Source organism: Ovis canadensis, chromosome 1 (genome assembly GCF_042477335.2).
Source record: "Ovis canadensis isolate MfBH-ARS-UI-01 breed Bighorn chromosome 1, ARS-UI_OviCan_v2, whole genome shotgun sequence".
In the NCBI taxonomy this organism is placed as follows: domain Eukaryota; kingdom Metazoa; phylum Chordata; class Mammalia; order Artiodactyla; family Bovidae; genus Ovis; species Ovis canadensis.
The window spans coordinates 2041621-2069197 of NC_091245.1; the positions used below are offsets into that span (position 1 = coordinate 2041621).

Genomic DNA, 27577 nt, shown 5'->3' on the forward strand with positions numbered 1-27577 from the left:
CTGAATGGGACTCCCAGCTGCCCCAGGGAGTGCGGGACAGAGGGCCAGGGAGCTGTGCCTCTGCCAAGAAAGTGCCCCCTCCCTCTCCACCCCCTGCTCTCTGCAGCAGCACCAGGACCTCCATCCTTATTCAGAGATGTCTGTGCTGACAAGGCCCCATTTCTTAGGGTCACAAGTAGTCAGGACAGTGTCACCTGTCAGGTTGGATGGTGAACTTTGGGTGTCAGGCATCCATGTTGGCTCCCTGGGGCTCCCAGCTGCTGTCTGAGGGGAGAAACCCAGGACAGGGAGCACTAGGAGCATCTGAAGCAGGAGCGCAGGTGCTCCCTGCTGCCTTGTTGGGTGGTGGCATCAGTGAACAGAAGGGGGAGGGGAGGAACAGCCCCGCTCAGGATTGAGGGAATGCATGGTCTTCCAAACCCCCCTAATGGGCTGTGGGGATGCCCAGGCTATCACCAAGGAAGGGGCCAGGCTGAGTGTCCTGACGCCCCCTGCTAGTTGTCCCAGGGTAGATTGCTGGGTACATATTTCCATTAGATTCGATGAAGGAGTGAGGGATAAAGTCAGAGAGTTTGTCTAGTCCACATACCTTCACCAATTGATGTGGAACTGGGACCCATACTGCGCTCCAAAGACCCCCAGGTCATGGCTCTGCCCACCGTGTTACACAGACTTCAGGTTAGCCTCTTGCCCACTGCGGGCCCTTAGATCTTTTGTGGCAAACGCGGTTCCTTATTCATCTCTGCATCTCACACTCGTAGTGTGTGGCCCATGATGTGCTTCAAAGATGGGCTGGATAAAATGCTGGGTGAAAAATGAATTAGACGAGAAAAGAATGAATTCCTCAAACCACACCCAGTGCCTCCCCTCAAGTCCTCTTGTCCTCTCCTCAGGACACTGGGTCTCTCTGGTCCCCCTCTGTCACGTGGCTGAGTGTCTCTGCCCCAGTCTCCACAGGGCATCCTTCACGTCCTTGTTTCTCAGGCTGTAGATGAGGGGGTTGAGCATCGGGATGACCAGGGTGTAGAAGACAGAGACCACCTTGCCCTGCTCCATGGACGCCACAGCCCCCGGCTGGGCGTACATGACAAAAAGGGTCCCATAAAAGAGGGACACGGCTGTCATGTGGGAGCCGCAGGTAGAGAAGAGCTTGTGCCTCCCTCCTCCTGAGCGCATCCTCAGGATGGTCACTGTGATGTAGCCGTAGGAGGTGAGGACCATGAGTGTGGTGCCCACGATGATGAGGCCACACAGGCCAAACAAGGCCAGCTCATTGACGGCCGTGCTGGCACAAGTGAGCTGGAGCAGGGGGATCACATCACAGAAGAAGTGGTCGATGTGGCTGGAGCTGCAGAACGGGAGGCTGAATGTGAGGATCGTCTGCACCCCAGAGTTGAGGCAGCCCCCACAGTAGCAGCCCAGCACCAGGCGGGCACAGACCGAGGGGCGCATGGAGATGGGGTAGCGCAGGGGGCTGCAGATGGCCATGAAGCGGTCATAGGCCATCACGGCCAGGAGGAGAGTCTCAGTGGTGCCCATCATGGAGAAGAAGAAGAACTGGGTGGCACATCCCTCAAAGGTGATGACCTTGGAGGAGGACAGGAAGGTGGCCAGGGCCTTGGGGGCGATGACAGATGAGTAGCACAGGTCCACAAAGGAGAGGTTCTTGAGGAAGAAGTACATCGGGGAGTGCAGATGGGCATCCAGCGTGATGACCACGATCATGGTGAGGTTCCCCAGGACGGCCACCACGTACAGGGCCAGGAACAGAGCAAACAGCAGGGCCTGGGTCTGCAGACCACCCTGAAATCCATCCAGCACAAATTCCTGCAGAGGCATCTCTGAGAGGTTTCCATTTCTGTGGGGTGCCATGGCCCTGAGCTGGGGGACATGGGGCAGAAAGCAGGCGGGAGGCAGGGAGAGGGAGGAGGTGAGGGTTACAAGGTCATACTCTCTTGAAGCACAGGGACCCTTCAGTGCCCAGTCCTCCAGACAAGCTCAGACTGACCTGAAAAGGCAACATTTTCTCTGACTCACTAATTCACAAATATGCAGGGAGCACTCAACCTGTGGGGACTCTGAATAGTCACCGCGGAGTTGGTGGGGTGCCAGGATGGTTGAAGAGCTGAGTCTGGAGTGCAGAAATGGCACTGCAGCCGCCTGTCTTTTCAGCGACACTGCCAGCTTTCTGCCTTTTCTCACGTATCTAATCCTGCATTCTCTGCCCCTTCGTGTACTCCTCATGAATCTCAGAAATGTGTCCTCGGCGCCTCTTCCCACCAGGTCTTGGACAGGCCCGGAGCAGCGCAGGGGCTGGGTCTCCCTGGGCTAATGAGGGTGCTTCCTGTTTCTCTCCCCTGCATGCCAGGGTTCCCATCTCAGCATCACTGCCTCTGAGCCTGGACTGGGGCGTTATCCGTGAGATGAGTCCAGGGCTGGCCAGGCACTTGCCCTGCCGAGAGCAGATCTGAGTGCTTACTGTATACACGGCCCTGCCCCCTTACCCACATGGTCTCCCGCACTCCTGCACCCTGAGGGTGGCTGCCCTGACCTTACCTTGTCCAGGTGAGGGCTGTGACTGGCCAGCCCCACACAGCCAGGAACTGCTCTCCCAGGGGCTCCTGAGCTCTTGACCCAGGTCTGTGCTGATGATAATCAGTCGGCACCAGGACCCCTGTCTACTGCCCTGTCAGCTCCGCCTTCCTGTGTGGTGAAGGGAGAATGAGGGGTTCCTAGGGGGTACTTGGGGTCTCAGGGAGCATTGGACTGGTGCCCCGGATTCTGGAGTGGGAACTACTGGGTCCTGGAGGAAGCTCACCTGCCCGTCCATGCACTGCCCACACCTCTGGGCCACTCAGCGGGGCAAGGCGTTCTCTACCTGCAGGGCTGGGACTCAAGGCCTCTGATGGCCAATTAGGTGAGGCTTGGGCTCTGAGCGCACTGGGGCTCCCAACCCCCAGGTCCCAGGAGCTGCAGTCCCGAGGCCAGTCTTCCCCTGACCCCTCTCGACCCAAGGCAGGACAGACAGGAAGCCTGAAGTCTTCAGCAAGCAGTGGGGTGCCAACAGTAGAGGAACACAGACAAGTCAGAGCGACCCAGTGCCCCTCCTTGGATGGGTCTCCCCAGGGGGCAGGTGTGACCTCCGGGCCCTCAGCCCTCACTCCTGCCCATCCTTGGAGGTCGTCAGTGTGAGGAAGGCGGCAGGTGGGCAGTCTGTGCCCAGGCCAGCACACGGCCCTCTCTACTCCAGACACAGACACTGCCTTCGCAGGCCTGAAATGCGAGCACGTCCTTTCCCCCTTGAAAAATGGGACGTGGAAATGGACTCTGAATCCCCTCTGTTCTTTGTTTTTGTTGTTGCTGGCGTATCTAAAATTCTCCCTGTGTGTGTGTGTGTGTGTCTGTGTGTGAAATTTCAGAATAAACACATGCTTGATGAAATTCAAAAATTACGATGCGCTACAGGACAATGGGGGCTTCCCGGGTGGCGCTAGTGGTAAAGAACCCACCTGTCAGTGTAGGACATGGGAGTTCCATCCCTGGCTCAGGAACATCCCCTGGAGAAAGACATGGCAACCCATCCCACTATTCTTGTCTGGAAAATCCCACGGACAGAGGAGCCTGGTGGCTACAGTCCCTGGGGCCGCAAAGAGTCAGACATGACTGAGCAGCTGAGCGCACAGCGGTAAAATGGAAATGAGTTTTTCTTTGGCCCCAGTAAAGCCTTGCCTCTCTTAGCAGTTGGGTGTGTGTCTGCATGCGTGAAGCCTTTCTTTTAGGGTCTTTGTGTGAATCAGGTCATGCTGTCCTTAGCTTGCAGTTGGGGCCTTCACTTAACAGACAGCCTAGCAAGGGGGACTTCCTGGGTCGGTTCTGAACTTCTCCGCGGTGTTCCCCTGTGTGGGCGCAGCCAGCATCACGGGTTTCCCGTCCTGACGGCTGCTCCCTCACTCTCCTTCCTCTCCCAAAGCACGACTCAACCTACGTTCATTCTGGGCTCCTGGTAATATTTCTGTGGGCTAGGGTCCTACAACCACATCACGGGTTATTATGGCATAGACAGCTTGCTTTGTCTTTTTTTTTTTTTAAAATTAATACAGTCTATTTCCTCCAGAAATGTACAACTTATTTTCTTCCAATGGCTTACAAAGATCTGAATTTCCTTCCCCTCACCACGGCTCATCGTCATCCACCCTGACATGTACACACTTAACAGGCAGGTAGAGCCTCTGAACGTGCTGGTCGCTACTCGTGTCTGACTCTGTGCGACCCCATGGATGGCAGACCGCCAGGCTCCTCTGCCCATAGGATTCTCCAGGCAAGAATACTGGAGTGGGTTGCCATTTTCTTCTCCAGGGGATCTTCCCAGCCCAGGAATGGAACTGGAGTCTCCTGCCTTGTGGGCATATTCTTTACCAGCTGAGCTACCAGGGCAGCCCAAAGGGCATGCTGTTTCCCCATCAGGGAATTAAACCGCAGTCTGCCACATGACAAGCAGGGATACTCAACCACCATGCTAAGAGGATGGCAAGGTCGCTCAGTTGTGTCCGACTGTTTGTGACCCCATGAACTATATAGTCCATGGGATTCTCCAGACCAGAATACTGGAGTTGGTAGCCTTTCCCTTCTCCAGGGGATCTTCCCAACCCAGAGATCGAGCCCAGGTCTCCTGCATTGCAGGTGGGTTCTTTAGCATTTGAGCCAGCAGGGAAGCCCACGAACACTGGAGTGGGTAGCCTATCCCTTCTCCAGGGGATCTTCCTGACCCAGGAATTGACCTGGGGTCCCCTGCTTTGCAGGTGGATTCTTCACCACCTGAGAAGTCCTGGTAACTCGGACTATTACCCTCTTGGGAAATAGGGTCTTTCCAAATGAATTAGTTAGGAAGAGGCCGTACTGGATTAGAAGGACCCTAAATCCAAAAGACTTCCCTGGTGGCTCAGACTGTAAAGAATCTTCCTGCAATGCAGGAGACCCAGGTTTGTTCCCTGGGTCAGGAAGATCCCCTGGAGAAGGGGATGGCTACCCACTCTGGGATTCTTGCCTGGAGAATCCCATGGACAGAGGAGCCTGGCAGGCTACAGTCCACGGGGTCACAAAAAGTCGGACGCCACCAAGTGACTAACAGAAATCCAAAGACTGGTGTTTTTATATGAAAAGAAAAGGACACACAGACACAAAGACACAAGGACAAAGGGCACGCGAAGACTGGGCTGAGACTGGGGTGATGCAGGGACAGGGGAGGGAATGCCAAGGACGCTGTCATTTTCCTATAGCTTTTTTCAAGGGCAGCGTCCCTGCTGGTCTGTTAGAGAATGGATGCCTGTTATAAGTCACAGTTCGGTTCAGTTCAGTTCAGTCCCACAGTCATGTCCGACTGTTTGTGACCCCATGAATCGCAGCAAGCCAGGCCTCCCTGTCCATCACCACCTCCTGGAGTTCACTCAGACTCACGTCCATTGAGTCCGTGATGCCATCCAGCCATCTCATCCTCGGTTGTCCCCTTTTCCTCCTGCCCCCAATCCCTCCCAGCATCAGAGTCTTTTCCAATGAGTCAACTCTTTGCATCAGGTGGCCAAAGTACTGGAGCTTCAGCTTTAGCATCATTCCTTCCAAAGAAATCCCAGGGCTGATCTCCTTCAGAATGGACTGGTTGGATCTCCTTGCAGTCCAAGGGACTCTCAAGAGTCTTCTCCAACACCACAGTTCAAAAGCATCAATTCTTCAGCACTCAGCCTTCTTCACAGTCCAACTCTCACATCCATACATGACCACAGGAAAAACCATAGCCTTGACTAGACGGACCTTAGTCGGCAAAGTAATGTCTCTTTTGAATATGCAATCTAGGTTGGTCATAACTTTTCTTCCAAGGAGTAAGCGTCTTTTAATTTCATGGCTGCAGCCACCATCTGCAGTGATTTTGGAACCCAAAAAAATAAAGTCTGACACTGTTTCTACTGTTTCCCCATCTATTTGCCATGAAGTGATGGGACTGGATGCTATGATCTTCATTTTCTGAATGTTGAGTTTTAAGCCAACTTTTTCACTCTCCTCTTTCACTTTCATCAAGAGGCCTTTCAGCTCCTCTCCACTTTCTGCCATAAGGGTGGTGTCATCTGCATATCTGAGGTTATTGATATTTCTCCCGGCAATCTTGATTCCAGCTTGTGTTTCTTTCAGTCCAGCGTTTCTCATGATGTACTCTGCATAGAAGTTAAATAAGCAGGGTGACAATATACAGCCTTGACGTACTCCTTTTCCTATTTGGAACCAGTCTGTTGGTCCATGTCCAGTTCTAACTGTTGCTTCCTGACCTGCATACAGATTTCTCAAGATGCAGGTTAGGTGGTCTGGTATTCCCATCTCCTTCAGAATTTTCCACAGTTTATTGTGATCCACACAGTCAAAGGCCTTGGCATAGTCAATAAAGCAGAAAGAGATGTTTTTCTGGAACTCTCTTGCTTTTTCCATGATCCAGCAGATGTTGTCAATTTGATCTCTGGTTCCTCTGCCTTTTCTAAAACAAGCTTGAACATCAGGGAGTTCACGGTTCACGTATTGCTGAAGTCTGGCTTGGAGAATTTTGAGCATTACTTTACTAGCACGTGAGATGAGTGCAATTGTGTGGTAGTTTGAGCATTCTTTGGCATTGCCTTTCTTTGGGATTGGAATGAAAACTGACCTTTTCCAGTCCTGTGGCCACTGCTGAGTTTCCCAAATTTGCTGGCATATTGAGGGCAGCACTTTCACAGCATCATCTTTCAGGATTTGAAACAGCTCAACTGGAATTCCATCACCTCCACTAGCTTTGTTTGTAGTGATGCTTTCTAAGACCCACTTGACTTCACATTCCAAGATGTCTGGCTCTAGATTAGTGATCACATCATCATGATTATCTGGGCCATGAAGATCTTTTTTGTACAGTTCTTCTGTGTATTCTTGCCACCTCTTCTTAATATCTTCTGCTTCTGTTAGGTCCAGACCATTTCTGTCCTTTATCGAGCCCATCTTTGCATGAAATGTTCCCTTAGTATCTCTAATTTTCTTGAAGCAATCTCTAGTCTTTCCCATTCTGTTGTTTTCCTCTATTGATCACTGAAGAAGGCTTTCTTATCTCTTCTTGCTATTCTTTGGAACTCTGCATTCAGATGCTTTTATCTTTCCTTTTCTCCTTTGCTTTTCGCCTCTCTCCTTTTCACAGCTATTTGTAAGGCCTCCCCAGACAGCCATTTTGCTTTTTTCATTTCTTTTCCATGGGGATGTCTTGATCCCTGTCTCCTGCACAATGTCACGAACCTCATTCCATAGTTCATCAGGCACTCTATCTATCAGATCTAGGCCCTTAAATCTATCGCTCACTTTCACTGTATAATCATAAGGGATTTGATTTAGGTCATTCCTGAATGGTCTAGCAGTTTTCCCCACCTTCTTCAATTTGAGTCTGAATTTGGTAATAAGGAGTTCATGATCTGAGCCAAAGTCAGCTCCTGGTCTTGTTTTTGTTGACTGTATAGAGCTTCTCCATCTTTGGCTGCAAAGAATATAATCAATCTGATTTCGGTGTTGACCATCTGGTGATATCCATGTGTAGAGTCTTCTCTTGTGTTTTTGGAAGAGGGTGTTTGCTATGACCAGTGCATTTTCTTGGCAAAACTGTTTAGTCTTTGCCCTGCTTCATTCTGTATTCCAAGGCCAAATTTGCCTGTTACTCCAGGTGTTTCTTGACTTCCTACTTTTGCATTCCAGTCCACTATAATGAAAAGGACATCTTTTGGGGGTGTTAGTTCCAAAAGGTCTTGTAGGTCTTCATAAAACCGTTCAACTTCAGCTTCTTCAGTGTTACTGGTTGGAGCATAGACTTGGATAACTGTGATATTGAATCGTTTGCCTTGTAGATGAACAGAGATCATTCTTTTGTTTTTGAGATTGCATCCAAGTACTGCATTTCAGACTTTTTTGTTGACCATGATGGCTACTCCATTTCTTCTGAGGGATTCCTGCCCGCAGTAGTAGATATAATGGTCATCTGAGTTAAATGCACCCATTCCAGTCCATTTTAGTTCGCTGATTCCTAGAATGTCAACGTTCACTCTTGCCATCTCTTGTTTGACCACTTCCAATTTGCCTTGATTCATGGACCTAACACTCCAGGTTCCTCACCCTTACCATCTCTTGTCTGACCACTCCCAATTTACCTTGATTCGTGGACCTGACATTCCAGGTTCCTATGCAATATTGCGGATCTTGCTTCTATTACAAGTAACATCCACAACTGGGTATTGTTTTTGCTTTGGCTCCATCCCTTCATTCTTTCTGGAGTTACTTCTCCACTGATCTCCAGTAGCATATTGGGCACCTAATGACCTGGGGAGTTCCTCTTTCAGTATCCTATCATTTTGCCTTTTCATACTGTTCATGGAGTTCTCAAGGCAAGAATACTGAAGTGGCTTGCCATCCCCTTCTCCAGTGGACCACATTCTGTCAGACCTCTCCACCATGACCCGCCCATCTTGGGTTGCCCTGCGGGCATGGCTTGGTTTCATTGAGTTAGACAAGGCTGTGGTCCTAGTGTGATTAGATTGACTAGTTTTCTGTGAGTATGGTTTTAGTGTGTCTGCCCTCTGATGCCCTCTTGCAACACCTACCATCTTACTTGGGTTTCTCTTACCTTGGGCATGGGGTATCTCTTCACGGCTGCTCCAGCAAAGCACAGCTGTGCTCCTTACCTTGGACGAGGGATATCTCCTTACCGCCGCCCTTCCTGACCTTCAACGTGGGATGGCTCCTCTAGGCCCTCCTGTGCCTGCTCAGCCACCACTCCTCGGGTTGCTCCTCCCGGCAGCTGGCCCTGGCCTCGGGCATGTGTGGCTCCTCAGGGTCACCGCCCCTGGCCTCGGGCGCGAGGTGGCTTCTCCCGGCCGCCCCTGACCTCGGATGCAGGGTAGCTCCTCTTGGCCGCCGCCCCTGACTTCGGATGCGGGGTGTCTCCTCCCGGCCACCGCCCCTAATCTCGGACGCGGTATAGCTCCTCCTGGCTGCCACTGACCTCGGACGCAGGGTAGCTCCTCTTGGCCATTCCTGTGCCGTCGCAGCCTCGCACTCTAGGCCGCTGCCCCTGACCTCAGACGTTGGGTAGCTCCTCTAGGCCGTGCTTAGTCACGCTTCATGTTAATTTGTTGTGGTGGGTCTGACACAGGAGGGCGGTGAAGCAGTCTGCTTTCACCTGGCAGTTCAGTCGGTTCAGTTCAGTTGCTCGGTCGGCAAAATACCTTCAGTGTTCTAGCTGAGGGCCTGAGATGATCATCCAGTTTCTATTCTTCAACTTGCTAGTGTCTTGTATCACTTTGTTTGATTTGTGTGTACCCCAGGAATAAATCCAATTTGAATATGGTATATGACTGATAATTTTAATTGCTGAATTCAGTTTTGTAGTAATTTGTTGAGAATTTTGGCATCTATGCTCATTAGAGATAGTAGTTGGTAGTTTCATTTTCGTGTTGTGACCTTATCTGGCTTTTGTATCAGGGTAATGCTGGACTTCACGAGTTTGAGAGTGTTCCCTCTTCTTCAGTACTTTGAAATTGTTTGAGAAGTATAGGCATTGATAATTCTTTAGTGTTTGGTAGAATTCGCCATGAAACCGTCTGGCCTGTGGCCTTTTTTTCTTAGGTTTTTCATTACTGATTCAATCTTCTTATTCATTTTTGACCTTTTTAGATTTTCTGTTTTTTCCTAATTCAGTCTTTGGAAGCCACACAATTGTGAACTTGCCCAGTTCTTGCAGGCTGCCAGTTTTTTTGCCTTATAACAGGTCACAGTAATCTCTTAAAATGTTTTGCATTTCTGTTGTGTTGGTTGTAGCTTCTCCTGTTTCATGCTGCTGCTGCTGCTGCTGCTGCTAAGTCGCTTCAGTCGTGTCTGACTCTGTGTGACCCCACAGACGGCAGCCCACCAGGCTCCCCAGTCCCTGGGATTCTCCAGGCAAGAACACTGGAGTGGGTTGTCATTCCCTTCTCCAACGCATGAAAGTGGAAAGTGAAAGTGAAGTCGCTCAGTTGTGTCGGACTCTTACTGACCCCATGGACTGCAGCCCACCAGGCTCCTCCATCCATGGGATTTGCCAGGTGAGAGTGCTGGAGTGGGGTGCCATTGCCTTCTCCATGTTTCATACTTGAGCTTATTTATTTGGGCCTTCTCTGTTTTCTTAATGTATCTGGCTAAAGGCTTATCAACTTAGTTTATCTTTTCAAAGAATCAATTATGGTTTCATTGATCTTTTCTATTTTTTTAAAGTCTGATTTATTTATTTGTGGCTTGATATTTTAAAAAGATTTTCTTGATGTGGACCACGTGTAAAGCCTGCATTGAATTTGTTACAACATTGCTTCTGTTTCATGCTTCTGTTTTTTTTTTTTTGGCCCCAAGGCATGTGGGATCTTAGCTCCCCAACTAGGAATCAAACTTGCACCCTAAGCATTGGAAGATGAAGTCTTGACCACTGCACTTCCAAGGAAGTCCCTGGTCTGACTTTTATTATTTTGTTTCTTCCAGTAAATTTGGATTTTGTTTATTCTCTTTTTCTTTTCTCTTTTGGTGTAAGATTAGATTGTTTGTTGGATATCTTTCTTATTTTAGGAATCAGATTGTATTGCTACAAACTTCACTCTTAGAACTGTGTTAGGGGCATCACATATATTTTTTATGGGTGTGTTTTCCTTTTCCTTTGACTCCAGGTATTTAAAAATTTTCTTCTGATTAATTCACTGACCTATAGGTGGTTTAGGAACGTATTGTTTAAGCCTCTGTGTTTGTGGAGTGTTTGGCAGTTTTATTCTCTTGTAGTTGGTTTCTAGTTTCATACCTTTGTGGTCAGAAAAAAGGCGTGTTATGGTTTCAATATTCTTGAAGTTCTTGAGACTTATCCAGTGGCCTTGCATGTGATCTGCCTTAGAGGATATTCCACACGCACTTTGAAGACTGTGTATTCTGCTGTTTGGGGATAAAATATTCTGTAGATAGCAATTCATTCTATCTGGTATAATAAGTCATTTAAAAGCACTGTTTCCTTACTGATTTTCTGTGACATTAAAATAAAAAACAGCAATGTGATAACTACTTCACAAGTATTAGAATGGCTACTCGTAAAAAGAAACAAAGAGAAGATAGGCTGACTAGGAAGTGGAGCAATTGGAAGATTTTTGCACTGTTGATGGGACTGTAAATTGATACAACTACTATGGAAAGTACTTTGTAGATTATCTCCCAGATTAAAAAACATTTACTATATGATCCAGTGACTGCATGTATGAACTTAGAAAGCAGTATCTGTAAGAGATATTTGGACAACAATAGCAGCCTTCTTGACAATAGGTGAAAGGTAGAAGTAACCTAGGTGTTGAATAGATAAACAAAATGATAGATGGATAAGCAAAATGTGGTGTATATACATGACGGAATGTTATTCAACCTTTAAAATATGAAAATATGTTCATTTACAGCAATATGAATGAACCTTGAAAAAATTATGCCAAGTGAGATAACCAGAGAGAAAAAGGCATATTCTGTGTTCTACTTGCCTGTGGAATTTAAAGTAGCCACTTTCCTAGAGATAGAAAGTAAATGTTGGCTCTCAGTGGTGGAGGTAAGGGGGAAATAAGGAGTTGTTGCTGGAGGGGCATGCAGTTCAGTTTTGCAGGATGAAAAATTTCTGGAGATCTGTTACACAACAAGTTGAATACATTGAGCAATACTAAACTGTACACCTATGATGGTTGGATGGTTGGCATCAGCAGCTCAATGGACATGAGCGTGGGCAAACTCAGGGAGACAGTGAAGGACAGGGAAGCGTGAAGTCTGGTGTGCTGCAGCTCACAGGGTCACAAAGAGTCGGACGTGACTTAGCAACTGAACATCACCAACAAGCTGTACACTTATAATTGGTTACAACAGAAATGTTATTTTAAACACAATAAAAATTGTGAATCTTCTAAAAAAGTAAGGAAACAGAATTAAAACTACAACATGGTCTTCAAATTTAAGATGTTTATTCTACACTTAAGATAACTAGAGCTATGTCAGGTGTATTTCAGAGTATGATGGCTAGTTAGCACTGAACTCAAGTTATAATCAGCCAGAAGATACGTGCTGAGAACCTGCCATGTGGCACAGGATGCAATGCATGTATAGGATGAACAAACCAAATAAACTGCTGGTAAAATTGTAGAGAGATGGTCACTACAATCTGAAATCTGCGTGACACAGACAAGTGGGGATGTGCAGGGCTTTTAGAAGACATGTTTCTCAGACTACTGGAGAATTTCTACTCCATGGACTATCTGATGAGCTTCTTAAATTTATTCCAAAGTCAGAATTAATGCTCTTCTACTAGAACCACTGATCCCTTATCATATGTATAATTAAATTTACGTAGCGATGATAATTGCACTATCCTGTAAGAGAAAAAATGTGTTTCCTTTTCTCATTTTGGATTCAGATTTCATGTGCTGCTCTTAGTCGCTCCGTCGTGTCCGAGTCCGTGTGACCCCATGGGCTGTAGCCCACCAGGCTTCTCTATCCTTGAGATTTCCCAGGCAAGAATACTGGAGTGGGTTGCCATGCCCTCCTCCAGGGAATCTTCTCAACCAGGGATCAAATCCAGGTCTCCCTCATTGCAGGCAGATCCTTTACCGTCTGAGGCCCAAGGGAAGCCCAAGAATATCGAAGTTGGTAACTTATCTCTTCTCCAGGGGATCTTCCTGACCCAGGAATTGAACTGGGGTCTCCTGCATTGCAGGCAGATTCTTTCCCAGCTGAGTCACCAGGGAAGGCCCTAAGATATTATAAGTCCAGGAATTAAGATTAAGATATTATAAATCCAGGAACATCCTTTTGAAAATCCACAGAATGAAAGAAGAATAAGAGAGAGGAGAAGGGAGAGGAAGGAGGAGAAGGAGAAATAGAAAAAAAGGAGGAGGAAGAGAAATGTAAGAAGAGAAAGGAGGAGGAGTAGGGGAAAGGCTAGGAGGAAGAGGAGGAGGGCGACTAGCGGAGAACGAGGGGCAGAATTTGGAAGAAGGAATAGTCGTGTAGCATGAGAAGATGCCAAGTCATGCCAGACACGGAGCAGAACACTGTGGGAACTTCTCAAGGAAAGAAATGCATTATATCAGAGGAACAGAGTAATATATGTCAGCGTGCTCAGAGATGAGACAAATGGGACAAGAATCAAGCGGACACCTTGGAGTAGCTTCCGACTGAGCACCTGTGAGCAGCAATCAGATAAGTCAGCTGTCAGCCTCTCCCCACAGTCCTCCCGAGCAGGCAGAGAAGGAGATGGAGAGTTGTGGTTAGAGAGGCAGGACACATCCCTACTGACCATCCAGGGTAGAGAGCACCCCTGTGTCCACGGGGCCGCCTCCTCATGGTGACCACGGGGGTTGATGACCCCACCAAAGGGAGGCGTAATGAGGCCACTGGGCTCCGGATCCAGGCAGTGTGTTGCGTCCATGGAGCATGAGGGTGGAGCTCTGACTGGGCAGGTCAAGACAGAGGGTCCAGGATCTCCCAGGGAGTTTGGGACAGAGAGCAGGGAGCTGTGCTCTCTGCCAAGAAAAGGCATCTTCTCTCTCCATCTCCTGTCTCTAGGGCAGCCATCAGGACCTTCAGAGATGTTTGAGCTGACAAAGCACCATTTTCTGTGGTCAGAAGTAGTCTGGCTGTGTGGCAGAAGGTCACTGGATCCTTGGGTATGAGACATCCACGTTGACTCCCTGCTGCTGTCTGAGGGGAGAAACCCAGGACAGGGAGCACTAGGAGCGTCTGAAGCAGGAGCACAGGTGCTCCCTGCTGCCCTGTTGGGTGGCAGCATCAGTGAACAGAAGGGGGAGGGGAGGGGAGAAACAGCCCGCTGCAGGATTGAGGGGAAGCACGGTCTTCCTAACTCCCCCTAATTGGCTGTGGTGACCCAGGCTATCACCAAGAAAGGGGCCAGGCTGAGTGTCCTCAGGTTCCCCTTCTAGGTGGTTCAGGGGAGATTACCAACCTCATATTTATAGTAGATTTAGGGAAGGAGGGATAGGAATGGCCTGAGAGTTTTATCTACTTACATACCTTCACTGGAAGTTGCTGAACTTGGGACATAACTTCTGTTTCAATATTCTGTTCACTGCTATGACAGTTGTGTTATTCAAACTTTAAGATTAGGGTCTTGCCCCATCATTCACCATCATTTTTCTGGTTCCTTATCTGATCTCTTCACCTCACACTTGCATGTGGGGTCCATGCCACAGCGTTGAATGAAATGAATGAAAGAATCACTTGGATGAATGAAGAACAAATACTTCCAACCAAACCTCTGTCTCCCCCAGAGCCCTCATGTCCTGCCCTCAGGACACTGGGTCTCTCTGGTCCCCCTCCTTCACGTGGCTGTGTGCTTCCGGCCCAGTCTCCGCAAGGCATCCTTCACATCCTTGTTTCTCAGGCTGTAGATGAGGGGGTTGAGCATCGGGATGACCAGGGTGTAGAAGACAGAGACCACCTTGCCCTGCTCCATGGACGCCACAGCTCCCGGCTGGGCGTACATGACAAAGACAGTCCCGTAAAAGAGGGACACGGCTGTCATGTGGGAGCCGCAGGTGGAGAAGAGCTTGTGCCTCCCTCCTCCTGAGCGCATCCTCAGGATGGTCACTGTGATGTAGCCATAGGAAGTGAGGACCACGAGGGTGGTGCCCACGATGATGAGGCCACAAAGGCCAAACATGACTAGCTTGTTGATGGCTGTGTTGGCACAGGTGAGCTGGAGCAGGGGGATCACATCACAGAAGAAGTGGTCGATGTGGTTGGAGCTGCAGAATGGGAGGCTGAATGTGAAGCTGGTCTGCAGGATGGAATTGAAGCAACCTCCACAGTAGGAGCCCAGCACCAGGCGGGCACAGACTGAGGGGCGCATGGAGATGGGGTAGTGCAGGGGGCTGCAGATGGCCACGAAGCGGTCATAGGCCATCGCGGCCAGGAGGAATGCCTCAGTGGTGCCCATCATGGAGAAGAAGAAGAACTGGGTGGCACAGCCTGCAAAGGTGATGACCTTGGAGGACAGGAAGGTGGCCAGGGCCTTGGGGGCGATGACAGACGAGTAACACAGGTCCAGGAAGGAGAGGTTCTTGAGGAAGAAGTACATCGGGGAGTGCAGACGGGCATCCAGCGTGATGACCACCATCATGGTGAGGTTCCCCAGGACGGCCACCACGTACAGGGCCAGGAACAGAGCAAAGAGCAGGGCCTGGGTCTGCAGACCGCCCTCAAAGCCCTCCAGCACAAACTCCTGCAGAGGCATCTCTGAGAGGTTTCCATTTTGGGGGGGGTGCATGGCCCCGCGCTGGGCAACAAGGGTTGGACAGCAGAGAGCAAGTGGAGACAGCAAGGGGAAGTCAGTCTAGGTCACCAGGTCATTTTCTCTTGGATAACAGGGGCCCTTCAGCACCTTAGTGTTCACTGACGAAGAGACCACCAGCTACACAGTTCTCCAGATGAGCCCAGATCGACCTGAAATGTAAACATTTCCTCTGATTTACTACTCCTGAGTGTGCTTGAAACAGTCACTCTATGAGATGGCCCCAGGGGTCCTGCTGAGCTGAGAGTCTCCAGCGTAAGGACGGCTTCCATCTCCTTGTCCTTGTTTTGCAGGACATGCTCTCCCTTCCCATGGGGATGGTCCTGAGCTGTGCCATTCCCGCACCTGCTCAAATATCTAATCCTGCATCTTCCACCCCCATTTTACTCATTTTTAATTTCAGAAATCATTAAGCAGCTGATACTACCAGGAACTGACCCAGTGATGGTTCTAACTCCAGGGCAGTCCGGGAGCAGATCAGGGACCAGCCCTCACCAGGCTGAAGTGGAGCAGCTATGTCTGTCTCTCCTGCAGAGCTTGAGACCAATCTCAGCATCTTCGCCTCTGATAAGACCGTGATGGCAACCAACAGCAGAGTTCTCCACATCCTTGAGAATCTAAGTGTTCTTTCTTGCACAGCCCAGATGTTAGGCAGCTCATGGGCAGGGGAGAGCCCAGCTGCATGGTCTGAGAACAGCAGGACAGGGGCTGTGCCACATGCAGGACATGGCATTTCTTCCCCCGTCATTACTTCCGTGCCCCTGGCTCCTCTGCACACCCCGTGGGGTGATTGCTTGGAGCAGTGGCAGCCACCAACACGGTCACATCTGCTCAATGACTGGGCCCTCCTGCTGGGTGCCGCTTCCTGTCCCTGTCACAGCCCAGACCTCCCTTGTCTGCCTTGAGCAGGGCTGACCACCACACTTTCATCGGACATGGGGACCAGCTGTGTGATGGCCACAAGGGTGGTTGAGGGGAATCCTGCCCAAAGATGGAGGAAAGAAAAAGAAAGTTGGATGCTGAGCCATCATGCTTCCTTGGAAGGCAAGCAGATTATTCAGTGGGTGGAAGTCTATTTCAGAGTGGAACACACATTTAGTAGAGGTCAGATCTGCAGTATCATGGAGCTGGCTCTCTTTGGAGGGAGTGAGTTCCCTGGGGGGTATACAGACAGAGGTTGGGTGATCACTGGTATCTGTGGAGGAGAGATAACCCCAAGCTCCCCTAAGCAGGGGAGGTAGTCTCTTAGGAGGTAGTCTGAGAGAGTCCATACTTCCCCAAAAAAGGACAGGTTGATTACAGTGTGGGCTGCCCAGTTTCCCTCTCCTGGGGGACTTGACTCCAACTGCCACATGAAAGCAGAGGGGACAGTGTGACCTGGGATGTCCAAGCGGGTTCACTGTAATATTGGTTTGGAGCCGGTGCTAAAAGTGAAGTTGGTCGCTGCTGTACACTCCGTGGCTGCCCACCCCTGTGCTACCAGCCCTGATCTGTGCACTCACTCACATTCACCAAGGCCAAGGTTTTGCTTCTGTCTCTGCCCACCCCCGCTTATACGTACAGCAGAGCCACTGTGACCAGACTGACTGTCTTCTCCCCACCACCCCAGGCTGGCTGTCTTGCTCCTGTGTCCACTAGTTTTCCCAGCTTCCTGTTTCTGTTCTGTTTCCCAAGACCATTCATCCACCTCAGTGGCCCTAGGTCATCAAAACAGTGACCCTTAGGATGCCTGGGGAAGCACAAGAGCAGAGATCAACATCTTCATCTGGGAAGTCAAGCTGTTGGTTTTTTTAAAAAAATAAACTCACGCATTCCTTTGGTTGTTGAGATGACTCAGTGTGACTGTCGTGCTGGCCCCAGTAAACCTGCCTGTGAGTTGAGCCTGATAAATGCCTTAATGGGGGAAGCAGAAGAACCCAGTGTTGTCTACAAGCCTCTGTTTTTAAAGACTGTGTTCTGCATCTATTCCTTGTAAAAAGTAGCTTATCAAGTGTGGTCTGAGGTCTGATAGCAAGAGCATCACCTAAAGCTGGCCAGAAATGCAAGATCTCAGGCCTCTGAATTTAAACCTATGGTGATACAAGACCCCTTAATTATTTCTACTGTCGTTAAAGTCCAGAACTTCTGCCTTGACTGGCCCTGCCCAGTCCATGGGGCTTTAGGTGGTGATGTGTCCAGGTCCAGGCTCCCAGGACTCACCTGTTAGTGATGCTGACCACAATCTGTTGAGTGATGATCACACTGCTCCTGTGATGTCAGGAGGGGCATGACCCACCCAGGACCCTGTGCTCCTGGGGAGGACTCCTGACCCAGGTCTGTGCTGATGATAGTGACGTGGTGCTGAGCACCCTCCTCCACCCTGTTCAGCCCTGGCCTCCTGTGCAGGGAAGTGAGAGTGGGGAGGGCGCAGAAGAGAGTACCTGAGGTCACAGTGACAGGCAGGCCATGTGCTCCCAGTGCCTGCTGCGGGAAGTGCTTGGCTCTTGGCACCAGCGGAAGACTGGCTCAGCTCACCTGTTGCTCCGTCTTGCCCCCTCAGCTGGATAGTATTCATGGCACTTGCGTCTTTTGGTCCCTCTACTGGGGAAGATGCTCTCCACTGGGCACAGCTGGGACTCTCATCCTCAATTGGCCAATTAGGTGAGACGGCCTGGGAGTGCACTGGGACTCCCAATTCCCTGGATCCCAGGAAGATGCAGTCCTGTGGCCAAACTTCCTCTGATACATCTCTGTCCAAACCAGGAGGGGCAGGAAGCCAGAAATCCCTGTGGGAGCACTGTGGTCCACCGGAGAAGAAGCAAGTCATTTTAGAAGGACCAGTGGCCATCTGGGAAAGGTTTCCTCAGGACCGCAGGTGTGACCTCCTGGCCTGCAGCCCTCCCTCCTCTGCTTCATCCTTGTATGTTGGTGTGATAAAGAGTGATGGGCAGGACTCCATGTCTGCAGAAGCTGCAAAACGCTTTCTCATTTATAATGTGGCCCTTCCCTCAATGCAGATTGAGTAAGTATATCTATTAAAACAAAATATTTTAATCCTGGACAGAAACCCCAAAACAAAGAATAAAGGTGATATATGATTAATATTAAAATATAGGAAGTGTGAAAGTAAGAAGTTGAAAAATGTAGTATCATAAATATCCTGAAAAAGCCAAGGCTGCTATATTTCAATAATTATTAGAAAAAGTGGATTTCAGGAGAAAATTTTGCTCATAAAAGGACATTTTAAAATCCGTTAAACATTTTTAATTTATTCTTAATTGAAGATAATTGCTTTACAATATTGTGTTGGTTTCTGCCATACATCAACATGAGCCTGCTATAGGTACACACATGTCCCCTTCTTCTCGAAACTCCCTCCTATCTCCCACTCCATTCCACCCCTCTGGGTTGTCATAGAGTCCTGGTTTGAGTTCCCTGAGTCACGGGGCAAATTCCCACTAGTTGTCTATTTTACACATGGTAGTGAATATGTTTCCATGCTACTATCTCCCTTTGACCTACCCTCTCCTTCCCCCCCACCCCATGTCCATAAGATTGTTCTCCTCATCTGCATTTTCATTGCTGCACTGCAAATACATTCATCAGTGCCATCTTCATAGATTATATATATATGGACTAATATATGATCCTTGGTTTTCTCTGACTGACTTCACTCTGCATAATAGGTTCTAGGTTCATCCATCTCATTATCCCTGACTCAGATGCATTCCTTTTTATGACTGAATAATTTTCTGTTGTATATATGTACCATAGCTTCTTTCTCCATTCATCTGTCAGTGGACATCTAGATTACATCCATGTCCTCAGTTCAGTTCAGTCGCTCAGTCGTGTCCAACTCTTTGCGACCCCATGGATCGCAGCACGCCAGGCCTCCCTGTCCAGCACCAACTCCCGGAGCTCACTCAGACTCACGTCCATTGAGTCAGTGATGCCATCCAGCCATCTCATCCTTGGTCGTCCCCTTCTCCTTCTGCCCCCAATTCCTCCCAGCATCAGAGTCTTTTCCAATGAGTCAACTCTTCCCATGAGGTGGCCAAAGTACTGGAGCTTCAGCTTTAGCATCATTCTTTCCAAAGAACACCCAGGGCTGATCTCCTTCAGAATGGACTGGTTGGATCTCCTTGCAGTCCAAGGGACTCTCAAGAGTCTTCTCCAACACCACAGTTCAAAAGCATACATTCTTCGGCGCTCAGCCTTCTTCACAGTCCAACTCTCACATCCATACCTGACTACTGGAAAAACCATAGCCTTGACTAGACAGACCTCTGTTGGCAAAGTAATGTCTCTGCTTTTCAATATGCTGACTAAGTTGGTCATAACTTTTCTTTCAAGGAGTAAGCGTCTTTTAATTTCCTGGCTGCAGTCACCATCTGCAGTGATTTTGGAGCCCCCCACCCCCCCCACAAATGTCCTAGTTGTTGTAAATAATGCTGTGATGAACATTGGGATACATGTGCCTTTTTCATTAAAAGGACATATCGTAATGAAATCGGAGAAGGAAATGGCAACCTACTCCAACATTCTTGCCTGGAAAATTCCATGGACAGAGGAGCTTGTCAGGCTACAGTCCACAGAGTCACAAAGAGTTGTATGTGACTGAGTGACTAACACTGACTGACTCATAATGAAATATTCAATTTTCAATACTCAATATTCAAGTGGATGATGTGAAAATTTTAAATTTGTATGAAACTGAAAAAGATTAAGTATATAAAGAAAAATCTGACAGAATTAAAAAGAAATGCAAACATCCAAATAGTGGTTTATCATACTGTCTCAGTAACTGATAAGCAAACAGAAAAATTGTAGTCATATGTTAGATTTGATTCAATATGTTGCCTAAATGAGATTATTGGGTATAGATATAACACTCTACTCAGAAACTGTAGAGTGTAAATTCCCCTGAAGCATAGAGAACATCACTATGATAAGGTGAATAGTGTCTCCCTCCAAAAAAAGTCCACCCCCCAAACCAGAAATTGATCTTATTTGAAAATAGGGTCTTTCAAAATGAATGTGTTATGATGAGGTCATGCTGGATTAGGTGGACTGTAAATCCAGTGACGGATTTCCTTATAAGAGGAGGAAAGGACTCAGAGTCATAAAGACACAGAGACATAAAGACAAAGGGCGTGTAAAGACTGAGCAGAGGTTAGAGCAATGCAGCAATAGGGGAAGGAGTGCCAAGGATACCCGGAGTCTCCAGAACCTAGGAAAAGGCAGGGAAGAATTTTTTTAAAGAAATTTAAAAGGCAGCAGGAACTGCTGAAAATTTGATTTTGGACATCTATCCTCCTGACCAGCGAGAGAGTAGGTTCCACTCGCTCTAAGTTGCCAACTTTGTGTTAATTAGTTGCGGTGGCCCTGATGATTGACGCAAGAGAGAAGTGAGGGAGTTTGCTTTTACCTGGCAAGGTCAGCAATACACTTTCACTCTCCTATCTTAGGGGTGTATCACCTCTCCAGATCTATGTCAAAATGCACTCTGCAGGGACCTTGATCACCTTTCCCAATCTTTCCATGTTCTAGTTCACTTATTTAAATTGCTTTAAACATGAAAACATACCCTAATTACTTGCAGAATCTTCTTTTTATAAAAATTATTTATTTATTTTTTATTTTACTTTACTGTATTGGTTTTGCCATACATTGATATGAATCCACCACGGGTGTACATGAGTTCCCAATCCTGAACCCCCCCCCCCCCCCCCCCCCCCCCGCCACCTCTATTCTCATATCATCTTTCTGGGTCATCCCAGTGCACCAGCCCCAAGCATCCTGTATCCTGTATCAAAGCTAGACTGGTGATTTGTTTCTTACATGATAGCATACAGGTTTCAATGCTATGTTTCAATCCCAAATCATCCCACCCTCTCCCTCTCCCACAGAGTCCAAAAGACTGTTCTATACATCTGTGTCTCTTTTGCTGTCTTGCATACAGGGTCATCATTACCATCTTTCTAAATTCCATATATATGTTTTAGTATACTGTATTGGTGTTTTTCTTTCTGGCTTACTTCACTCTGTATAATTAGCTCCAGTTTCATCTACCTCACTAGAATGGATTCAAATGTATTCTTTTTAATGGCTGAGTAATACTCCATTGTGTATATGTACCACAGCTTTCTTATCCATTCATCTGCTGATGGATATCTAGGTTGCTTCCATGTCCTGGATATTATAAACAGTGCTGCAATGAACATTGGGGTACACATGTCTCTTTCAATTCTGGTTTCCTCAGTGTGTATGCCCAGCAGTGGGATTGCTGGGTCATAAGGCAGTTCAAATTCCAGTTTTTTAAGGAATCGCCACACTTCTCCATAGTGGCTGTACTAGTTTGCCTTCCCACTAACAGTATAAGATGGTTCCCTTTTCTCCACACCCTCTCCAGCATTTATTGCTTATAGACTTTTGGATCACAGCCATTTTGACTGGTGTGAAATGGTATCTCATTGTGGTCTTGATTTGCATTTCTCTGATAATGAGTGATGTTGAGCATCTTTTCATGTGTTTGTTAGCCATCTGTATGTCTTCTTTGGAGAAACGTCTGTTTGGTTCTTTGGCCCATTTTTTGATTGGGTCGTTTATTTTTCTGGAATTGAGCTGCATGCACCACTACTATTCAACATAGTTCTGGAAGTTTTGGCAACAGCAATCAGAGCAGAAAAAGAAATAAAAAGAATCCAAATTGGAAAAGAAGAAGTAAAACTCTCACTGTTTGCAGATGACATGATCCTCTACATAGAAAACCCTAAAGACTCCACCAGAAAATTACTAGAGCTAATCCATGAATATAGTAAAGTTGCAGGATATAAAATCAACACACAGAAATCCCTTGCATTCCTATACACTAATAATGATAAAGTAGGAAAAGAAATTAAGGAAACGATTCCATTCACCATTGCAACGAAAAGAATAAAATACTTAGGAATATGTCTACCTAAAGAAACTAAAGACCTATATATACAAAACTATAAAACACTGGTGAAAGAAATCAAAGAGGACACTAATAGACGGAGAAATAAACCATGTTCATGGATCGGAAGAATCAATATAGTGAAAATGAGTATACTACCCAAAGCAATCTACAGATTCAATGCACTCCCTATCAAGCTACCAGCAGTATTTTTCACAGAGCTAGAACAAATAATTTCACAATTTGTATGGAAATACAAAAAACCTCGAATAGCCAAAGCAATCTTGAGAAAGAAGAATGGAACTGGAGGAATCAACCTGCCTGACTTCAGGCTCTACTACAAAAGCCACAGTCATCAAGACAGTATGGTACTGGCACAGAGATGGAAATATAGATCAATGGAACAAAATAGAAAGCCCAGAGATAAATCTACATACCTATGGACAACTTATCTTCGACAAAGGAGGCAAGAATATACAATAGAGAAAAGACAATCTCTTTAACAAGTGGTGCTGGGAAAACTGGTCAACCACTTGCAAAAGAATGAAACTAGAACACTTTCTAACACCATTCACAAAAATAAACTCAAAATGGATTGAAGATCTAAATGTAAGACCAAAACTATAAACCTCCTAGAGGAGAACACAGGCAAAACACTCTCTGACATAAATCACAGCAGGATGCTCTATGATCCACCTCCCAGAATACTGGAAATAAAAGCAAAAATAAACAAATGGGATCTAATTAAAATTAAAACTTCTGCACAACAAAAGAAACTATAAGCAAAGTGAAAAGACAGCCTTTGGAATGGGAGAAAATAATAGCAAATGAAGCAACTGACAAACAACGAATCTCAAAAATATACAAGCAAAATCTTCTTTAAAGAGACAATTAGGTTACTTCATTTTTATTTGTTTTTTCAATAGTGCATATTATGCAATGGATCTTTTACTCCCCTCTAAAGTGTATATCTAGAAAAATGTTTCTTGAGTATAAAGACATATTTTTTCTCAGTTTCATTAATTTTCATGTTAATTTTACATTATCGAGACTCCTTTTCTTCTATTCTTATCATTTTGCCATCCCCTTACTCTACACAACTGAAAAGATAAGGCTTTCCTTTTAACAGGTCCTTGTTTCATGGGCCTGAAGCAGTCTATAAGGTGTTCCATGACCATGGTCTTGTCTAATAAGGTGAGCAGAGAGGTTACCCTTGCCAATCTCTCGTTTCTCTCTAGTTCTCCAGAAATATGGTTTGTCTACCTCCGTAACATCCAAAGCAAAAGGAGGGTGACTTATTCTTCCTATAAATCGTTCTAGCATTTTGCTCTTCTTGGTGAGCAACTGCATCACATAAACTTCTTTCTTACATTAACACTTATCTGACCACTTTTCTCTCAAACTGATTGTACCAATGGGCTGCAATCAGCAGTGTGGGAGTCTTTGTTTTCACCATATTCCCTCATTTTCTGGGTGTGTTAAATACATGTTGCTTTGTTTTAATTTGAGTTTCCTAAATTCACAATGAATTCTAGTAACTTTCTGAATTATTTTGGCCATTTGAGTTTCCTTTCTTATTGTTTTTTTTTTTTTTTAGATATTTGACAAAACTAGTTTCAACTGTTTGCACTAAAATGTATCTAGCTTTTTTTCAGGAATGGTCCCTCTCACTTTCTCTTTGTAAAAAGTCCCCTACATATTCTTTGACAAAGAGCTGTACAAAAAAGATCTTAACAACCCAGATAAGAGCTATACAAAAAAGATAATCACGGTGGTGTGATCACTCACCTAGAGCCAGATATCCTGGAATGTGAAGTCAAGTGGGCCTTAAGAAGTATCGCTATGAACAAAGCTAGTGGAAGTGATGGAATTCCAGTTGAGCTACTTCAAATCCTGGAAGACGATGCTGTGAAAGTGCTGCACTCAATATGCCAGCAAATTTGGAAAACTCCGCAGTGGCCACAGGACTGGAAAAGGTCAGTTTTCATTCCAATCCCAAAGAAAGGCAATGCCAAAGAATGCTCAAACTACCTCACAATTGCACTCATCTCACACGATAGTAAAGTAATGCTCAAGATTCTCCAAGCCAGGCTTCAGCAATATGTGAACTGTGAACTTCAAGATGTTCAAGCTGGTTTTAGAAAAGGCAGAGGAACCAGAGATCAAATTGCCAACATCTGCTGGATCATCAAAAAGGCAACAGAGTTCCAGAAAAACATCTATTTCTTCTTTATTGACTGCCAAAAACTTTGACTGTGTAGATCACAATAAACTGTGGAAAATTCTGAAAGAGATGGGAATACCAAACAACCTGACCTGCCTTCTGAGAAATCTGTATGCAGGTCAGGAAGCAACAGTTAGAACTGGACATGGAACAACAGACTGGTTCCAAATAGGAAAAGGAGCACGTCAAGGCTGTATATTGTCACCCTGCTTATTTAACTTATATGCAGAGTACATCATGAGAAACGCTGGACTGGAAGAAGCACAAGCTGGAATCAAGATTGCTGGGAGAAATATCAATCACCTCAGATATGCAGATGATACCACGCTTATGGCAGAAAGTGAAGAGGAACTGAAGAGTTTCTTGATGAAAGTGAAAGAGGAGAGTGAAAAAGTTGGCTTAAAGCTCAACATTCAGTAAACTGAAATCATGGCATCTGGTCCCATCACTTCATGGCGAATAGATGGGGAAACAGTAGAAACAGTGTCAGACTTTAGTTTTTGAGCTCTAAAATCACTGCAGATGGTGACTGCAGCCATGAAATTAAAAGACACTTTCTCCTTGGAAGGAAAGTTATGACCAACCTAGACAGCATATTAAAAAGCAGAGATATTACTTTGCCAACAAAGGTCCATCTAGTCAAGACTATGGTTTTTCCAGTAGTCATGTATGGATGTGAGAGTTGGACTATAAAGAAAGCTGAGCACAGAAGAATGATGCTTTTAAATTGTGGTGTTGGGGAAGACTCTTGAGAGTCCCTTGGACTGCAAGGAGATCCAACCAGCCCATCCTAAAGGAGATCAGTCCTGGGTGTTCATTGGAAGGACTGATGTTGAAGCTGAAGCTCCAGTACTTTGGCCACCTGATGCGAAGAGTTGACTCATTGGAAAAGACCCTGATGCTGGGAGGGATTGGGGGCAGGAGGAGAAGGGGATGACAGCAGATGAGGTGGTTTGATGGCATCACTGACTCAATGGACATGAGTTTGTGTAAGTTCCGGCAGTTGGTGATGGACAGGGAGGCCTGGAGTGCTGTGGTCCATGGGGTTGCAAAGAGTTGGACAGACTGAGTGACTGAACTGAACTGATCCTATTTTAGAGTCAATTTGTTCTGTGGTATATAAATTCTACCAAGAATTAATGGCATTGATTTTAGAGTCAAGATAGTATTTAACTTTGGAGGACAAGAAATGGGATTTAGAAAATTTTCTTTGTCTGTGTTTGGGTGATGGAAAGTTCCAGAAGTGGATTTTATTTTAGTATTCTATATATTATATGACATTTGTGTTATAACTGTAAGTATTCATAAGTATAAATATATCATAAAGTAAGTATAATGTTAGTTTAAATATAAATATTCGTGTCCTCCATTCTGAGACTAGGAAGGCGGATCCTGCAGCTGGAGGTCTGGATGTCTTCCATTCTGTGACTAGGAAGGCGGATGCTGTGGCCAGAGGTCTGGATCATCATCTCTGGTGACAATGTCACCCATGGCCTTGGTGTGGTGGGGCAGGAACCCTGGAAACATCTGACACAAGAGGAACCACCGCATTCTCATCAGACCACTGACCTGGCTCCTCCACGAGAGACAGTTTTCAGATCTGAGCCACTGATGCCAAACCTATTCTCATTGAAATCAGTCTCTCCAGGTGGAAATTTGTCTGTGTACTTTGATTATTTCTTGAACAATGCTCTTTGATGATGGTAGTGAAGGTGAGTTGACAAGAGGCCAAGTGGAGGCAATGGGCCCCTTCCGTCAATGCTTATCACTGCTTGATGGGAGGTGGCAAAGCCCTGCATCCGCGTGGGCTCAGGATGAATGGTAAAGAGTATGGGGAAGGTATTAGGGTTTTTTTTTTTTTTTCTGTGTGAAGTTTGAGTCAAGGTGATACAACAAGATATTTATTCTGTTTCCTATCAAATGACTGCTTTGATGACAACAAACATTAATGTGCGTGATACATAAAAATATGGGGGGAGGAAAGAGAAAATGGTATTACTGACTACATGTAAGTAAATACTATGAAAACTTGCGAGGTTTTGGAAATCAAAGACTGTAACTCAGTACATTAAGAGGATGTTGGGGGAAAATCCCAAGATCAGCTCAATTAATGCAGGTGAATGTTTTAAAAATTCAATTCCCTTTAATTGTATATTAAAAAACAAACAGAAAATGAAAGAAAAAGTTCAACTAAATGAAATCCACATATGAACTCCCACAGCTAACATCATACTCACTAGTAAAAGCTTTTCTTCTAAGATTAGGAACAAAGTAAGAATGCCTCTTGCCACCTCTATTTAACACAGTACTGGAGGTCCTGACTACAGCAGGTAGGCACGAAAAAGATATAGAAGAGATCCAAGTTGATAAAGAGTTTTAAAATATCTATATTTACAGATTACATGATATTATATATACAAAACCCTACATATCCATGAAAAATCTGTTAGAAATACAAAATTTAGCAGTGTCAACGTATAAAATCAATACATTAAAATGAGAAGCACTAATATACGCTATTAATGAACTACATAAAAAGGAATTAATAAAACCAATCCATTTACAAAAATATCAAAAAGAATAAAATACTAAGGACTAAACTTAGCCAAGGGGACAAAAGACTTAGGGATATAAAACTAGAAATCACAGCTGAAAGAAATGAAAGGTATTCAACATAAATGAAAGATATCCCAAGTGCTTGAGTTTGAAGATGACAATATTAACCAATGTGTTCTGTGATTCAATGAAACCCTTATCAAAATCACAATGTTATTTTCTTCTAGAAAATGAAAATACATTTAAAATTCATATAGAGTCTCAGGGAGGCTATATGACCAAAGGGAAGGAACGGAAAGTCACTCAGTCGTGTCCGACTCTTTGTGAACCCATGGACTGTAGCCCACCAGTCTTCTCCGTCCATGGGATTTTCCAGGCAAGAGTACTGGAGTGGGTTGCCATTTCCTTCTCCAGGGGATCTTCCCCGACCCAGGGATCGAACCTGGGTCTCTTGCATTGTAGGCAGACGCTTTACCCACTGAGCCACCAGGGA

At 46.2% G+C, this 27577-nt stretch overlaps 2 protein-coding genes and 1 non-coding gene across 3 annotated transcripts; all 3 read right to left on the minus strand.

Annotated features, from left to right (window-relative positions):
* Nucleotides 1–921: 921 nt before the first annotated feature.
* LOC138428685 (olfactory receptor 9S13-like) lies at nt 922–1872 on the minus strand. Its single transcript, XM_069569446.1, has one exon. The coding sequence runs from the start codon at nt 1870–1872 to the stop codon at nt 922–924; it is 951 nt and encodes a 316-aa protein (XP_069425547.1).
* Nucleotides 1873–14416: 12544 nt separating this feature from the next.
* On the minus strand, nt 14417–15364 carry LOC138428694 (olfactory receptor 9S13-like). Its single transcript, XM_069569457.1, has one exon. It carries the CDS (start codon nt 15362–15364, stop codon nt 14417–14419), a length of 948 nt encoding a protein of 315 aa, XP_069425558.1.
* A 12140-nt stretch (nt 15365–27504) lies between these two features.
* On the minus strand, nt 27505–27577 carry TRNAC-ACA (transfer RNA cysteine (anticodon ACA)). The gene has a single exon. It is a non-coding gene; the product is annotated as a tRNA-Cys (tRNA).

Coding starts and splice junctions, on each gene's coding strand:
- LOC138428685 (XM_069569446.1), bottom strand. CDS start 1,872: ATGGCACCCCACAGAAATGGAAACCTCTCAGAGATGCCTCTGCAGGAA.
- LOC138428694 (XM_069569457.1), bottom strand. CDS start 15,364: ATGCACCCCCCCCAAAATGGAAACCTCTCAGAGATGCCTCTGCAGGAG.